Below are 14,510 nucleotides of genomic sequence, written 5' to 3'. Positions count from 1 at the left end.
CCCCTGCTCTGGCCTCAGGCTCAGGTGGGACTGAACGGTGAGTCCTGCCACCTGCCCGGGGCATGCACGTGTGTGGAATACGTTTGTTATGCCACGGAAATGAAGTGTCTGGGAGGGAAGAAAGGCGTCCAGGGTATGGAGGCATCCATTATTGCAACGTTTCCGTGCAATGTGCAACGCGGGGTTCTTCTTTGAAATGGAGCTGTCGTGTGAGCACGTTAAATTCCCTCATTGTTTGTTTTGGGTTGGTTTGTTTGTTTGTTTGTTTGAACTGGTGCACGTGTAGAAGAGTCCTTATTGACACGGGGGAGCCATCTATTCCTGAATACATTGGCTGTTTGAAGCAGGCACTGTCAGAGTTCAACATCGCAATTCAAGAAATTGTAGTGACCCACTGGCATCATGATCACACTGGCGGGATACCTGATATCTGCAAGAACATCCCTAATGGTAGGCCAGAGATTTTGGATATTGTTGCAAATGTCAGATACATGTCAAGAAAAAACTTTTACTGAGTGCTTCTGTGCAAATCAGATGGATTATCATTCTTCTGGAATCTCCATATAAATGTAATTTCATTATAGTATTGCAGTGTGTTGAATAAGAGCAAGGAATAATCCGAATACTACAGTTTTTCTTCAATCCCTGTGCATAACTTTGTAGTGAATTTTTCTTATGTGTGAATCGTGAGAACCTAGATTGCCAGCACCAGTCTACAGGGTATCAAGAGAAAGGAGAAAAAATTGTTCCTTTCTACATCAACAGTAATGACAAACTAATCCTTACTTTTGTTTGTGTAAAAACAATAAACAACTCAATATCTGAAAAAAAAGAAACACGCATTACTTTGAGATTCCTTACAGCAGCCTATAATTTCACAAATTCATAGGCGTCAGATCATGAGGGGGAAGAGGGTAGGGTAGTCTGGCAGGTAAATTGGGCACCACTGAAAACAACATGGGTGTCTTTGTGAGGATTTTGGTCTTGTCAACCCATGAGCATGTTTGTACGTTCTAGATTAGTAAGAGATATAAATACCTTTCTGGATTGCTATCCATACTTATTCCAGCCAAGGCATTTGCAGTTGATGCACGGGTCAGAATGACAGACACTGATGGAAGTTGCAGGTGAAAAAGCCTCCATCCAGTGTTAGGCAAATGTTGAATAGTGCTTCCGTGAATTGTAATGCATAATGTTAGCACAGAAATCTTAGTGCTTTTGTAGAAACTTGGGGATTTTGGCATTTGATGAGTCAAGAAGGAATATTTGTAAAATATCATAATTATTGACATTTCTTTATTAATTTAATTTGTGCTTTTTCATCTTCAAAATCGCTCTGGTACAGAGTATAGTATTCAGATTCAGTGGCTTTCACTATTCACTGTTTGCAGCTCTGGAATAAGGTTGCTTTATAAACATGAAGTTGCAGTACAATTTTCTTGTTTCTAATTATGTATTCCTACAGTGTAGTTATTAATAGTACTTGTTCAAAAGTAGCCTTTCTATGGAATCAGCGTTGTTAGTGACAAATTCAAAACATAGTTCTATTTGCATTCTTTAATCAGACTCTGAATATCGCATCTCTAAGCTGCCTCGTGTCCCTCTCCGTGAGGAAACAATAGAAGGAGGACATAAATATTTTTATCTTAACGATGGAGATGTGATACAGACAGAGGGAGCCACACTCAGGTAAACACCAATTTCTGCAAGTGCGGTGGATTGCTTTTTTCTGCAGGATTCTGACACATATATGGATCCTAACTCCAAGGACTGGCAGTCTAAACGTTTGATCTTTTGAACACTTAAGCATGTAGAATCCCTGTCGTTATCCAGCAGGGTATGTTTGTATGAAGAAGTTGTTTTTATGAATGAGGATTATCAGTAATTTGGTTTTTGGCCTCAGCAGAGAAATTAAGAACCTTTCTCTTGAAAAACATTTCCTCCAGGAAAAGCAATTTTTACATACTTTTTTCCGTACTGTTCACAGCTCAGGAGATGCTGTGGGAGTTGCTGGGGGTGGGAGGATGCAAGAGGCTTTTGCACATATCTGAACATATTTGTATATAATTGTATATATTTTCTTTTATCATTAGTGTTTAAAGCTGTGTAGTTTAGTATTCAATCCAGTAGTCTCCCTCTTTTTCTCTCTCTCCTTCCCTACTTGGGCAGGAAAGGGGGGCGATCGAGAGCATTGTTGTCGATCTGAGTCAAGCAGTGACAAATTTATACTTTTGGAGAAGTTTATGGTAGTCTGGATGGATTATTTATTATTATTTTCTTTTTACTTTAAAAATACTTCCCAAAGAGACACTAAAACATTTAATACTTAAAGTGTTAAATTATAAACCCTGCCCAGGAGGGATTCTTCATAGGAATCATATTGCCCATAAGATCTGACCATTCTGTTTCCGGACTACTTTCATTAACAAGGCATTACTTTTCTAAGGACAAATTTTGCTTGTTTTCCTCAGTCTAGTGAAGAATACTAGCTGTCTGATTGGCAGAAAAAAAGGAAAAAATGAAGGATATATTTGACCTACTGCATTTTGGTTTGTTAGTGTAAAAAAAAAAAATCAAACACATGAAGAGTATTATATTGAGTATTGAAAAATCTATCACTACCCTGAGTGGCCCATTTTTAGACAAAATCAATTTAGAGTGGAGAACAGTTTACTAAATTTGAATCCAAGTAAGACAGGGGTGGCACATTTTGAAGTTTGGAGTAATGCAGCCAAACTTTATGCCTGGTTAAAAGCTGATAATCTAATCTGATTAATTCAGTAAGCACTTTAGGGATGCTCTTAGATCCACCACTGGTTCCAAAATAGCCGTATATGTGTATTATATTTTAGTAAGCAACCTTCAAGTTTTCTAAGTGTGTTGGACAATTGTTTGGTTACTTTTCCTTTATTTTTTCATGTTAGTGCTTAAACCTCCTGGTAGGGTTTCATCAGGAACTGGAGGATCACACTTTCTACAAAGGCAAGATGCAACCCATCAACTAAATCTTTGTGTTGGCTCCTCAGGGCAACGGTTCACCTGCTTTCTGCCAAACTCGTTCAGTGAGAGCTGGAAGTTACTGCATCAGATGTTGCTGTGCTTCTGGCCTCCTAGCCCTACACTGGTGTAGCTGAGTGTTGTTCAGCCTTGGCCTGTACAACATGCTTGACACCAGTTCTATCAGTTCCTGATCACTGCTTAGACACATCTGCCATTAACAAGAAAGAGCTGTCTACTTTCAGTGTGAATCAGCACCATCATAAGACTTTCTACCTTTCAAAAATAGTAGTGAAAGGACACTACAGTGCAGTTCCTTAGCAGCTCAGGTTACTATATACATATAAACTGTCCATTCACCCTCTGCTGCATTCTAATGCAGCTCTCATTCATGCTGTGGAGTCCTAAATTCTTACTATTCAGGTATTTAAAGACCTGCACGTAGAACAGCTAAAAGATGTATTTGACAGCCCGGCTCCAATGTGTCCTGGGGCTTTCAGGAAAAAATCAGAAGACAGAACTTTATCTAGGTTGGGCCCAAAAGTTTATAGTTAATTTCTAAAAGAATTGGTAACATCATCCTTACCTTATTCTGCTAAGTGCAAGGTGTATGTCAAGAACTTCACACATTTTAATCTGGAAATAATGACAGTTTTTCTTCATTAAAGCTCTCTATAACACAAATTCTACGTGACCAGCCAGCTCCCTTAATGCACTTTTATTATGATGTGTTATAAATGTAAAAGCGTGTTAGAGGTGATGATCAGTGCTCTCTACGTGGTATAAGAAAATAGCCTGGGGTTAGACAAAGAGATACCTTGCTTACATCAACATTTCAGCCTTTTTTGGTCAGTTTTTCTTCTGGTTCTTGTGGTCTACTTTGTAAGCATATGATTTTGTCATTATTTTAACTTTTGGAAATGAAGCATATATGCTGTATGGAAACTTGAACCTTTTTGTTGTTCTTTAAACAGAGTTTTACATACTCCTGGACACACCGATGATCATATGGTTTTACATCTAGAAGAAGAAAATGCTATATTTTCTGGTGACTGTATTTTAGGGGAGGGAACAACAGTCATTGAAGACCTATATGATTATCTGAAAACTTTGAAGAGGTTGCTAAAAATGAAACCAGATTTAATATATCCTGGTAAGTGGTTCTATTTTTAACTGGTCTGTTTTACTATGTAATTTTAAAACATCTCCAAGAATTTAAGAACACTTACTACAATCAAACACATTACTAATGTAACAATTGAAGTGCATTACTTAATATATGTCCATTGCTAAGCTAAGGTGATGTTTTCAAGACTTGAAGATTTCTCAGTGATAGATATCTTTGCTTCCGGATATTTCTCCCATTTGAGGTTAAATCTTGTGCTGCTGTGCCCACAGCCTACAGAGGCCAGAATGTTTCAGCAGATCTGGTTTTCTTATAATGCTCTATCCATGTGTTTTAATGTTACCCTGGAAGAAAAAATAATAGTTGTTCTTTTGGTCCTTTGCATTTCCACATACACTGCCAATTTGAGTAACCTATTAATGTTTTTCCAGAGAGATGTCTGTCCTCTGCAGCACTCATTAATCACAAATTCATCTTGGAAAGCTGCAAAACTGTGAGATGGTTGCCCTACTTAATGACTTAAATTTGAACAAGAGCCAAGAATGCAAACATCATGTTGTAAAAGAAGTTGCCAATTCATTCAGACTACCACTTTGCACTTTTTCCCTCTATTTCCCCCAAACCTTGGAGGTAGGAGTGGATATACTTCTCATAAATCACCTCAGTTTGACAAAACTGAATGTTAAGAATTCATTATGTAACTAACATTTAAGCTCCTCCTTTGCTCTTTCACAGATACATCTTAGGAGTTTTTCTGACTCTTTCTGTTCCATGTTCTTCAACTTTTCATTCTTAGCAACTGTGTCTACATTCTCAGTCTTTCTTCTTCCATTAACCACCTATGTTTAGCCTATATAACCAATCTGGTTTATGTTCATTCTTAAAATATACCACATATCAATGCAAGTTAGGAGGTGACCTGCTGGAAAGCAGCTCCAGGGAAAAAGACCTGGGAGGCATGGTGCATAGCAGGCTGACCATAAGCCAACAATGTTCCCTGGCAGCCAAGAAGGCCAGTGCCATCCTGGGGTGCATTAGGTAGAGTGTGGTCAGCAAGTCAAGGGAGGTTATCCTCTCCCTCTACTCTGCCCTGGTGAGGCCTCACCTGGAGTATTTTGTGCAGTTCTGGGCTCCCCAGTTCAAGAAGGACAAGGAAATACTGGAGAGAATCTAGCACAGGGCAACTAAGATGATTAAGGGACTGGAGCATCTACTATATGAGGAAAGGCTGAGAGAGCTGCATCTGTTTAGCCTGGAGAAACAAAGACTGAGGGAGGGATCTCATTAATACCTCATGAGAAAGGACTTCACCTGCCCTGCTGGTGAGGGAATTCTTCCTTGATTGCTCCGATGCTTTGATAGTGGTGCTGAAACCTATAATGTGGATGAGAGAGAAGCCAAGCAGTTGGGATCCCTGGCCAGAGATGCTGGTATTGACAGAGCACTTGGTAGTAAGATGGGAACTACCACCCTGTGGGACCAACTTCTTTCAGCTGTGAGACAGAGATAGCCCCCCAAGGGTGACATCGAATGGCGCTGAAGAAGAACACCCACTCTTGAGAAAGCCATCACCTACTTGAGAAAAATAGCTGTGCGAGAGGTTATCTATGATAAAAATGGACTTAAAAATCCTGATGATGTTCTGTGCAACACACAAATGTTCTGGAGGTTTGCACAGGCTGTACCAGCAGTACATGCCCATATATTCTCCTTCATGGGGTGCTCTGAGGATGATGCAAGACCAACTATGTGTGAGGTGGCTTTCAAAGCACAACAGTATGGAGACATTATCTCTGATTCCCATCAGTTCCACACCTCAGCCACTGAACAAATGACTGACAGAAAGAATAAGATGCCAAACAGATTGGGAGGTAAACTCCAGAATCTCCCTAGAGACAACTGGTCACTGGACTCTACCTCTACGCTGACTCGTGGATGGCAGCAAATGCCTTGTGGGGTAGGCTAAAGCAATGGCAGCAGAACAACTGGCAGCAAAAAGGTAAACCTATCTGGGTTGCTGACCTGTGGAAGGACATTGCAGCTCAGGTAGAGAAACTGGTGGTAAAAGCGTGTCATGTAGATGCACACGTGCCTCTGAATTGAGCCACTGAGGAGCACTGACACAAGCAATGAGCAGATGAGGCTGCTCAGGTGTTCCAAATAGACTTAGACTGGGAACATAAGAGTGAGCTCTTTCTGGCTCAATGGGCCCATGACACTTCAGGTCACAGGGCAGAGATGTAACATACAAATGGGCTTGTGACCAAGGGGTGGACTTAACCATGGACACTATTGCACAGGTGATCCACGACTGTGAGACGTGTGCTGCAATTAAGCAGGCAAAAAAGTTGAAACCTTTGTGGCATGAGGAGAGGTGGTCAAAGTACAGGTATGGGAGGCCTGTCAAATTTACTATATCATGCTGCCTCAGAGCCACCAGGGTAAGCACTATGTGCTTATAATGGTGGAAACAAGTACAGGATGGTTGGAAACATATCCTGGGCCTCATGCCAGAGCCAGGAATACTATCCTGGGCCTTGAGAAGCAAATCTTGTGGAGCCATAGTATTCCAGAAAGAATTGAGTCAGACAATGGGACACATTTCAAAAATAGTCTTGTGACTGACTGGTCTAAAGAGCATGGTATTGAGTGAATATATCATATCTCATACTATGCACAAGCCTCAGGGGAAAGTGAAAGGTACAACGGTCTGTTGAAAGCTACCTAAAGGCAATGGGTGGTGGAACTTTCAAAAACTGGGATACAAATTTGGCAAAGGCCACATGGTTAGTTAATAGCAGGGGATCCATCAGTCAGGCTGGTCCTGCTCAGTCAGACCTTCTACATGCTGCAGATGGGGATAAAGTCCCTGTGGTATGTGAGAGAAACCTGTTGGGTAAAAGTGTTTGAGCCTGTCGTGCTTCAGGCAAAGCTAAACCTGTCCAGGATGTTGCTTATGCTTAGGGACTTGGACATACCTCGTGTGTGATGATGGATGGTGAAGTACAGTGTGTACCTCAAGGTAATCTGATTCTGAGGGAGAATCCTTAATTTTCTCTCTCTCCTTCCCTACCTGTGTGAGAGGGGGAGGGGATCGAGAGCCTTGTTGTTGAACCTAAGTCAAATGGTCATGGTATTTCACTCTCTCCTTAATCATTATTTATCTAGATTATGCATTTACTAAGGCTACACATTTGTCCCATTTATTTGCAACAACTGTCTGCTGTGCTGTTGTATGTTCATGCAGTACTTGCAGTTGTGTAAAAGATAATTGTTGCCCAGTGAGAACAATTGTGTATACTATTGCAATGTACTGCAGTAATATGGTTCCTATTGCAGAGGGTAGTTTGCTTTACCAATACATTTTATGTAAGCTCAGTACATTGGCTTGATTCCAGTTTTAGGTCTTCATAATTCTTAAACTGTTTCCCTGATTCCTACCCATGCTTTCGCACTCACACTGCACCCTCAGAATTAGATGTAAAAAGCATGATTTTTCTTAACAAGCTGACTGCTGGCTAGGTGTGGGCGGCTGAATTTTGCCAATCCTTCCCCTTCCGTGTGCCTTTTTTAACTGAATGTGGAAATGACTTCAGGCAGAATGCTTTTGAGTCTATTTACAGCCCGCAGTTGATAAGAATCTTTGGGACCGGAATAGGATATTTTAGTCAGCAGAGGGCTCCCTATCCTATAGTAATAAACGATGTTCCTTGATAATATAGAAATAATAGTTACTGGGGTTAGAAATCTATGCAAGATTTCATGATCCAGTTGGTTGTTTTTTTCAATTTTATCCTTTGTGCTTTAACTTACTGTAAAGTAAGATAATCTATATTACTTCACAGGCTGTTGTTAGAAGAATAAAAACTTCCTGTTTCTGATCATCTGGGCTATACAGAGGTCTGAAATAGCATGAAGCTGTCTGATATAACATTTGAAATATTGGAAAGATGGTCTTATTTTGAGAGATCTATTTCACATACTCACACATTTGTTCAGATATTAATTTATTTATTGGGGAAGTTAAGTATGTTGCTGTCCATGAAAAATTACAGATGGGTAAGATCCACATCTGGATTAGGTTCCAAGCTTTGTGATGTATGCATACACAGTAGCTGTGGATCAAATGATGTAATGGATGTGAAATGCCTTTAACTTTGCAAAATATCGTTTCTATTCAAGGTACTGACATTGCTCTGGTAGTCTAAGTCAATTAAATCATTTGAAAGAATATGGAGTGGTTTTAAGTATGATTCCATGTGCAGGCCTTAATTTTTAATATTTCAGTGTCACTTCCGTCATTAGAGAATGCAAGAGAGTCGACAGTTTCCATTACAGTCTTTGCTCTGCATATCAAAATGTTTTTTCTAAATTTCAACTTTTGGTTTTATAAATGGTAACATATTTACTAGAGTTACTGTTATATTTGTAACTTTTTTTTGTAAGGAACAATAGTTTTTGATTAATATGTTTGAAATCATTACATATATGTACATATGACAGTATAGTTTTCTATTTACATGTTACTTTTATTTGTAATACTGTCTTACACAAGGTAAGCTTCAATGTATATTTAGTAATTTCAAATATGCTGAAGTAAGTGTATAAGTTGAGATATGCATAAAAATTGTGACTTTGAACGATAGATTCCTTGGACACTTCTTTTATTTCACAGATGTTCAAAACATGAAATATTAGTTGTTCTTTTTCTGTAATCTGCCTGTCCTCAGGCAAAATAAGCTCTAATTTTAAAAGTGTTAAAACTAAAAATGCATTTTATCAGCTACACACAAAAGTACAAGCAAAATAGAGCCTTTTTTCTAATTTGATTCAAAGACCTTTCAGTAAATTAAACATTTCTAATCTGCCACAATTAAGTCCAGGAAAAAACGTGTTTATTAATCAGCCAGACATGAAGTGATCTACATGTAACCTTTGCTTGTGCATTGCTTATTCCTGCCCTGACACCTTCAGACTGGGTCTCCGGTTTGTCATCTATTAATTTATTTTTAATATACTTAGGAAGGGGTATTCTTAAGTGAATGAAGTACAGTGTGTGAGTCAGTTTTGAAGATCTGTCCTGGTAAATTATCACAATTAAAGATATTACTTTTCTCACCTTTGCTTGCTTAATAGCCCCACAACACAACAGTAGAACATGAATCCTTTCCCTCAGCCACTACTGTTCAAAGACCAGCATAAGTTTAAGTTATCAGTATTAATATGCTTTGAGGAGAGTGAGACAGGCAGAAATAATAATCTGAATCTCATCTTTCAAATCTGTTCTGCAGTGAACTCCTTTCCTATTTCTTTTAAAACATCCTAAAGTAGTCTTTCCTTCCTTTCCTTATTCAACCTGAAGTATTTGGTCTCCCCTTCAGACTTTTCAGATCCTTTCCATCTTACTGCTCTTCATTTGCATGCAGATGATGTGATGCAGACATTCAAACCTAATTTTGGCCTGTGAAAAAAAAATGAATTAAAAAAGCCAAGAGTGTTCTACAATTTAACATCAAGAATACACTGTCAGGGGGGTATGTAGAGATACTGCTCCCTTCTTATGACTTTCAAATATACCAGAGTTTACATAAGAATTATTCAGTTACTCCATAGCCTACTTAATTTCAAATTTAAGTAATAGTGCTGTGGTACATGTGTTTTGATTTAGGTCATGGACCAGTAGTACGTGATGCAAATACTAGAATCCAAAACTACATTTCTCACCGAGTTGCACGTGAAAAGCAAATTCTAAATGTTTTCCAGAAGAATCCTGGAAAATCATATACATCCTCAGAGCTTGTGAAGATAGTATACCAGGTAATTGTTGATTAAAAGTTCTTTGATTAAACTAAGGAAAATTGAGTCTATGTTCATAAAATTCTATGTAAAGTCTTAAGTGCTTGCATCAAGATCATGATGCCTTTTTAAAAGAGGAAGGGGAAAAAGAGAAAATATTTCTGCTTGTTCAAAATTCATGTATGACTGTGCATTTAAATTGTATTGTTTGAGCACTTCCTTGCAGTGGGGCCCAGATGATTCTTATGAACTTGTTATTTCACTGTCTAGATGATCCTAAGCACATTTTCATAGGACCAAGCAAAAAATAGAGTGGTGTTTGGTTCTAAGTGAAAAGCAGGTGATAACAATTTTTTATTTATGAAAGTGTGTTTGGAGTCTCCTGAAAGATTGGTTAAAACTTCTAGTTCCTGAATTATCAGTCTGCAGAAGAGCATAGGTAAACTGCAGTTTCACAGAGATGGATGTTGCACTCAGAAGGTTGGTAACTTTGCATGTGCCAGACAGGTGTAAGGGGTTTTTTTTGCTACTTGAGCATTCCACGTGTAACCTCAGTAATTGGTACATCTGGTATGAGGGTTACCCATCCTAGGAAGTAGAGTTAAAAGAGATGCAGCATTTGCTTTGGAGGAAGGTGTCAAAGTTGCCAATGGCTGTTACCCGTGGCAGTTTAGCTCCTGCAGTTTTCCTGCCTGAACTACTGTAGTTTTTAAGTATACAACCATTCATGAGTTTCTGTAAATCTCAAACCACTTGTCCTGTCACTATATGCTAAGAATTTTTCAGTATTTTTTTCCGTAGCTTTCCTATGGTTTTAAAAAAGTGTAATCTTTCAAAGCTTGTTAAAGATTCATCATTTATTGAGCTAATTTTCTAGTGAATCTTCCTGCCAGACTTATGCTATTTGAAGAAGAACTTTTAATTTTCAACAAGAAGGCTTTAATTTTAGGATGACAGAGCTAGAGAGGGGGGGTTTAAGACATTTACTGGTTTTTATCTAATGAGCACTTGATAATTTTAAGAGATGTTTTGTCCTCCTGAAGCTGTTGTATTTTTAAATTTTTTACTCGTTTACAGATTCTAATTGTTAAAGAATATTTAAACCCTTGTAAATACTGGCATGGAATAGAAGAGATAGATATTTGTAGAAAAATGCAATTTTAAATTTCTCTTTGAAAAGGCTCAGCTACACTGACAAACCAATGCAGACCAAGCTCAGAAGAGCACAGTCTTCTTAGTTGGCCAAAGGTTGCATAATACAGGTGGGTAATGCAAAAAATGAGCAAAGACGAAGTGTTATTAGGCTACTAGTTTAACTGGTATAAAATTGATTTACTCATTTCAGTTCATTGTCACTGTATAACTAGCTGAACGTTCAACATAGCAATTCAGAAGAGGAAAATCTACGATAATAAACCATTAATTTTCTATGTTGGAAACATAATTGGGACATGTTTAAACAAAGACAAAATGCATCTTTGTGTTCCCATTAGGAGATCCCTGAAAATTTACTTCCAGCAGCAGAAAGTAACCTCTTAGTCCACTTGAAGAAGTTGGAAAAAGAAGGAAAAGTGTGTAAGTTGTGGATGGGGGGGTGAGAGGGAGGTAATTTTCATTTTGGTTTTCTATGTACTGGTTCTCATTATATTTTAGTGCATTATTTCCTGTGGAAGAAAGGGGAGAGGGCAACAGAAGTTAGTTGCAGTAGCTGTCCGTCAGACAATTTGAAGTAGAAATACATGAAAAATCCAATGGTTATACAGTATTTCCAGCCTTCTAGAAATTACATTATAAAGTGTTTGCAAAATGCTTAGAACACAGATTGCTGCAATGCATATATATACTTTTAAATTTTGATTTAAAACATGACATGGAATACATTTCTAATGCTAGCATCTACATCTTTGTGTATTTTCTGAAATTCATGTAGAAATATGCATGTATGCAGCATTTTATGGGATTCCATTTTACATTTCTGCCTTTTCTATATGCATATTTTTAAATATATGTGTTTTAGAGATGGCTCACATTCAGCCAGTTGTTGATCAACACCCCCGGGTCCTTTTCCTCTGGGCAGCTTTCCAACCACTCTTCCCCAAGCCCGTAGCATTGACTGGGGTTGTTGTGACCCAAGTGCAGGACCCAGCACTTACTCATGCAGTGTAAATGTTTAAAATTTCTAATTAGTACAGTACTTAAGTAGGGCAACTATATTTAATTTACTGTTTTTACACTGTGCCTTTACTTCTAGTGAACAAGGTGAAGTATTCTATTTTTGTAATGGCATGTGCATGTGGAAACATCATTCAGCCAGAGGCTAAGGAGAACATTTTCTTTCCATACATTACATAATTGCACGCTTGTCTACTTATAAGTAGAATTTTTACAACTGTTTCAAATTTTCAGTGTTTACCAACCTAAATAAGAACATTAAATCAGTCTCTTTTTCCAACTTGGACCTTCTTTTTGTTTTAGTGTTAAATCAGCTATAGGTACTAATTGTCTGAACAATTAAGCCTCAATTTTTGTGATAATAATGACCTGCTTTTTGTTCAAAGAACATAAATTAGAGTCACATGAATACAGTCATTACTAAAGTTCAGAAAATGAAATCTTTAAGCATATTTTGTGCAGAATGTCAGGGAAGCTTACCAGCATGATACATAATACACCAGCTTTTAAATGTGATATCACTTCTTGGTTATTAACGTACATTATATGTCTCCAGTTTGGCTCCACAAGATCCCTCTGGGGGGTGGTGAGACCCTGGAACAGGTTGCCCAGGAAAGTTTCCTGTCGCTGGAAATGTTCAAGGCCAGGTTGAACAGGGCCTTGAGCAACCTGGTCTAATGGGAGGTGTCCCTGCCTATGCAAGGGGGTTGGAACTAGATGATCTTCTAGGTCCCTTCCAACCCAAACCATTCTACAAGTCTATGATTCTATCATTTATCCCTTCCTTTCACTGCCAAAGTAGCTCAAGCAACAGCACTTTTCTGTTTAGAGGAAGTAGTGGATAAATTAACTTTAAAAGTACTCTTGCAGTCTTCCCTACAAAGGACTGTGTCAAGGAGTTACTTTGAGTGAGCTAGTGATTTAATCTCTTAAGCCAGGGTTGGGTTTTTTTGAGGGTGGTTTTGTTTGTGTTGTTTTGGGTGTTTTTTCCTGTTCTCCCAGAACACCCTTTTCATGCTTACTGGACAAAAATATTTCAGTTTTCCTCAGAAATCACCTTTGAATACAGATAGGGAGAAAGCAGATAGGGCACTTCAGTCAGATATCTGTTCACAAAGTAGCGGCTGCTTGAAATAATTAGAAAGTTTAAATAACTAGAGATACTAATCAGAAGAATTGTTGTGACTCTTCTACTGCATGCAGCTGGAGGTCCTGTGCTTTCCATGTAGCACAAGAAGTGCCCTTTGAAGTTTTCTGGTTTGTTTTTTTTTAATCTTCACTTTGTGCTCATACAGGAGGAAAGCAATTTCATCAGAACACTTGAGGTTTTTCTGTGCTGATCTCTGGAGTGTGTAAACAGTTATTAATTTTTTTAATATAAGCTTAGATGGAGATCTATGATAAACACTTAACATCATGTGACCTTTGTCAATTTTTCAGTTCAAATTGAGGACATCTGTTAAGGAAAATCGATTCTGGTTTTTCTGACTATGTAGCATACAAATACTTGCCCTACTCATGTTACTTGTTTGTTCGGTTTTGATATGATGTCTTTTCCACATAGTCTGAGTTGCAGTATTTCAAGTTTTGTTCTCATTACTGAAGACCTGAGTTGCAGTCATAACACTGCTTAATTTTCACAAAATATTTTGCCAGAGAAACACGTTGTCAGAAGGGTAATGAATGTGACAGGCATATTACAATGTTACAGGAGAGCTCCTCCATGCAAATCATGGCCATATGTTGCCTGCTGCAGTTACTAATTCACAGCTTCATTCGAGGGATTGCAGTTTATGTTGGTACATAACTTCTGTAACTTCAATTAGGAATGATACTACCTTTACAGATTTGCTTTTTTCACTTTAAACAGAAAAGTAATGTTTTGTATACATGAAAATGGTACAATATGTGCATGTAAGCCTTCTCCCATGTTGGATCTAAATACCTCTAGTCATTGTTTCAAATTCCTAAAAGTCAGTTGATGACGAGACAAAAAATAATTTTACTGTTCTTAATTTAGCTGCATAGATCACTTTTTTTCTCTAAAGTTTATAAATTTCATAAAATGCAAGAAGTGCCTTGCTACCTCAAATTTCTTAATAACTAGAAATGTTAATATTCTGAATTTTGATTAATTATTATTAAACCCTTTTTATTAATTTTCCTTTTTATTGTTAGGTTACATTGTGAAACTATTAATGTTTATCATCTTCCGTTAAAACTCAGCACTGGCCTGAAAGTATTCTAATAGTTTTGATTAAAAATGCCAGGTACAGACATACATATGCAAATACAGGTTAAGTTTGAGAGTCTAATGTTTATATGGAGCATCTAAGTGTTAGTTTGTTACAAGTTTGGTCTTTTTTTCTTAACAGTACGTGATGCAACACCGAACTTCACATGGCGAAACAATTTATAA

General features: G+C 37.9%; 1 protein-coding gene across 1 annotated transcript; it reads left to right on the top strand.

Annotated features, from left to right (window-relative positions):
- The first annotated feature begins 62 nt into the window (after nt 1-62).
- Nucleotides 63-14,510, top strand: LACTB2 (lactamase, beta 2). The gene is made up of 7 exons (XM_009995601.1): nt 63-133; nt 287-450; nt 1,566-1,689; nt 3,972-4,150; nt 9,792-9,940; nt 11,413-11,494; nt 14,467-14,510. The coding sequence occupies exons 1-7, from the start codon at nt 63-65 to the stop codon at nt 14,508-14,510; spliced, it is 813 nt and encodes a 270-aa protein (XP_009993903.1).

Source organism: Chaetura pelagica, unplaced genomic scaffold, assembly GCF_000747805.2.
Source record: "Chaetura pelagica isolate M959 unplaced genomic scaffold, ChaPel_1.0 scaffold83, whole genome shotgun sequence".
NCBI classification, from domain to species: Eukaryota; Metazoa; Chordata; class Aves; order Apodiformes; family Apodidae; genus Chaetura; species Chaetura pelagica.
This window is presented reverse-complemented; position numbering and strand designations above follow the sequence as displayed.

Coding starts and splice junctions, on each gene's coding strand:
- LACTB2 (XM_009995601.1), top strand. CDS start 63: ATGCACGTGTGTGGAATACGTTTGTTATGCCACGGAAATGAAGTGTCT. Junction 134..286: donor AGGGAAGAAAGGCGTCCAGG/GTATGGAGGCAT, acceptor GTGCACGTGTAG/AAGAGTCCTTATTGACACGG. Junction 11,495..14,466: donor GGAAAAAGAAGGAAAAGTGT/GTAAGTTGTGGA, acceptor TTTTCTTAACAG/TACGTGATGCAACACCGAAC.